Source organism: Aplysia californica, unplaced genomic scaffold (assembly GCF_000002075.1).
Source record: "Aplysia californica isolate F4 #8 unplaced genomic scaffold, AplCal3.0 scaffold00183, whole genome shotgun sequence".
NCBI lineage: Eukaryota > Metazoa > Mollusca > Gastropoda > Aplysiida > Aplysiidae > Aplysia > Aplysia californica.
Window position 1 is genome coordinate 443383 of NW_004797453.1, and position 2974 is coordinate 446356.

Here is a 2974-nt window from a genome sequence, read left to right on the forward strand (position 1 = left end):
CAACAACAACAACAACAACAACAACAACAACAACAACAACAACAACAACAACAGCAACAACAACAACAACAGCAGCAAAAACAACAATAAGCATAAATACTAACAACAACAGTAAACAACTATACTAACAACAACGACAACAATAAACAATACCACTACTTCTTACAACAACAACAACAACAACAACAACAATAACAACAACAACAACAACAACAACAACAACAACAACAACAATATATTTATTATCAAACTCACCGGGTGTTCAGCATCTAGCTCTGTGCCGTACATAAGCACATTGTGAGCACACTGGTCCAGGTCGTAAACCATTCGGGGGAACCACGGGACATTCTCCATACAGGCTGAAAAACACACACACACACAGGAGAGGGTACTTTACTTTACTTTTTAGTTTTATCCGCCGCTTATACCCTTTTGGGTGTAGTGGGAAGAAAGAGACGTCTCTCTGCCACCAGCCGGAGAGCTTGGGAGAGGGTATAAGCAATACATTATTATTGTGAGGCGTGTTGACAAAATGAGGGTACTTCTCGCAATCCACGAATGGAAACGTCGGCCGTAAATAGACCCACCAAATTTGTAGATTTTAAACTGATTCAATTTTCTTCAAGTCAAACATGTCCTTTATCATTTCATATAATGATTGATAATATTGAACAAACCTACAAATTTGACATTAATATATCTGTATCAATAGGGCTAAAATCGGAGAATTGCCTAATTTGGTCAGCGCACATCACAGTTGCGTTATTTTAAAATGTAGGCGTTTTTACATCCCCATATCGACATACTTTAGATTATTCAGGAGGTGGGCTCCTACCCTGCCTGTCGTGGCCAGTCGAGGCAGAAAAGGATGCAACGCCGCTGCAGAATGACCGAGATCATCGATAAGCATTTTCCCCACACGAACTTAGTCTTCTGCCTGCAACAGCAAAGCGTCTTACCGCTATACCACAGTCGGTGGTGGACAATTATGATCAAAATAAAATTAATATCAGCTCTGATTATTACAAAAAGAAGTTCGGTTAAAATCCAGTTGAGGTCTGTATTCATAAACAATAAATGATCTTTCGCGTATGACGTCATGGCTACCCCCTGCGTTGGTCGCAAAGAGAGTGGATGCCCCGGATGTGCGTAGTAGGTCAAGTAAGTTTCGAATGGAAACCTAATTAGACTTTTATCAAGAAGTCTGTAAATGCCACAATGATGATGATGATGATGATGATGATGATGATGATGATGATGATGATGATGACGATGATGATGACGATACTGCTGCTTCTGCTACTGCTGCTTCTGCCGATGATGATGATGATGATGATGATGATGATGGTGATGATGATGACGGCGATGATGATGACGATGATTCGGATAATGTCACTGATGCTAACAAACAAACTAACAAATAGCAACAAGTATCATTATTTCTTGTCACTGAGAACACACACAAATGCAAGCATCCACTGACCAGCCTTGGTGAGTGCCGGCGGCGTCATGGGAATGTTGAGCTGGTTGAAGGTGATGCTGGCCACCTCCCTCTTGAGCCTGTTGACCAGCTCCTCCAGCCGGATGTGGTCAGTCTCCACGTCCACGTAGATGTCGTACTCGGAGTCAGCGCGCCGGGACTTGCGAGACTCGATGTGGACCACGTTGATTTTGTTCTCCTGGGGGCGGTAGTTTCAAAAAATCGTGTTAATTAATTCGTTTACGATGGTTGTCACGATCTTTACGATATTCTCCCGGCGACGAAATAATTATTTCTAATTTTCCCGTGGTTGTATCTATAATCTCGTTAAATTTTCTTATGGTGATTTAAAAAAAATTATCTCATCAAATTTTAAAAAATTCTGATGTGGCAATAATCTTGTTAATTCCGATGTAGCGGTGCTCATGATCTTTCAATTCTTCCACTAAGATACTTTAGAGTCTTATGCGGCAGCATCTGGGCTATAATCTATAATGGCAATTGAGTATTGTTAATAAGCTTTTGATTTCACCTGTGCCAATGTATATAATCTTTAAAAAAATTGTTTTTGGTAGTGTTAAGACTTTTAAATTCTCTGTGCCCCTAATCTTTAGAAAAAAAAAGTGGAATAATCTTTATATTGTCTTGTAACAGTTTTACTTTCTTATCATTCAAAACAACAAATGAAGCAATGGCTGCAAAATAAACCCTTCGTACACCACATAACTATCTTGTTATACACAAAGAACGCGTGGTTTCAATACTACATATTAATCAAGATTTTTAAAAAAGTTATTTTAAAATAGCCTGGGTTAAAAAAAACAATTCAACTTCCCTTTACCAGGGTTAAAAAAACAACAACTCAATTTCACTGAACCAGCATCAATGATGTGATGCTGTAATGAAACCTTACCACTTCCTGCTGAAGATGTGAGTTTAAATGGGGAAGCTCGTTTCATCGAGTATGTGAGTCTATCTGCTGGGGTCCTGTATCCCACTCACCCTGGTTTGGCCCAAACATGCAGGGTCGAAATAACCTGCCCAATGTATGATCTATATTGTGCTGATGGAAGGGGAGGGGGAGGGGGTATGGTACAGGTTTAGCGCCCTTATCAACACTAGTAGGTTTCTTAAGAGGCAAAACTTCCGAGTTTAACGCCCATCTCCAAAAGGACTGAGCCAAATAGGAACTAAGTACGAAGTGTCTTTCTCAGAGACACAGCGTCGAACCGAGCTGAGACTCGAACCCCTGAACCAGAAATCTCAAGATTACAGGTTCCCGTCGCCTGACCACGAGGCTATCAACGCCACCCACGATGGGAGCGCGAAACATCTACATTCTACATCTACATCAACAGCTGAAAAGGTATGCCCCGACAAGCAGGATTGAAGTAGCCAGCCTTCAATATAATCTTATTGTGACTTTGGGCATAGAATATTAAAACTTTCAAATACAGCCAAGCCTACTCTACCAACCACCTGTACAAAAAATAC

At 40.6% G+C, this 2974-nt stretch overlaps 1 protein-coding gene across 1 annotated transcript in view; it reads right to left on the reverse strand.

Annotated features, from left to right (window-relative positions):
- Positions 1-2974, reverse strand: part of LOC100533407 (tryptophan 5-monoxygenase) — a gene marked incomplete in the record, with an annotated part of 29309 nt that overhangs the window by 20201 nt on the left and 6134 nt on the right. The window contains 2 exon segments of the mRNA NM_001204690.1: positions 256-359; positions 1484-1682. Coding sequence (NP_001191619.1) covers positions 256-359; positions 1484-1682 — 303 coding nt within the window.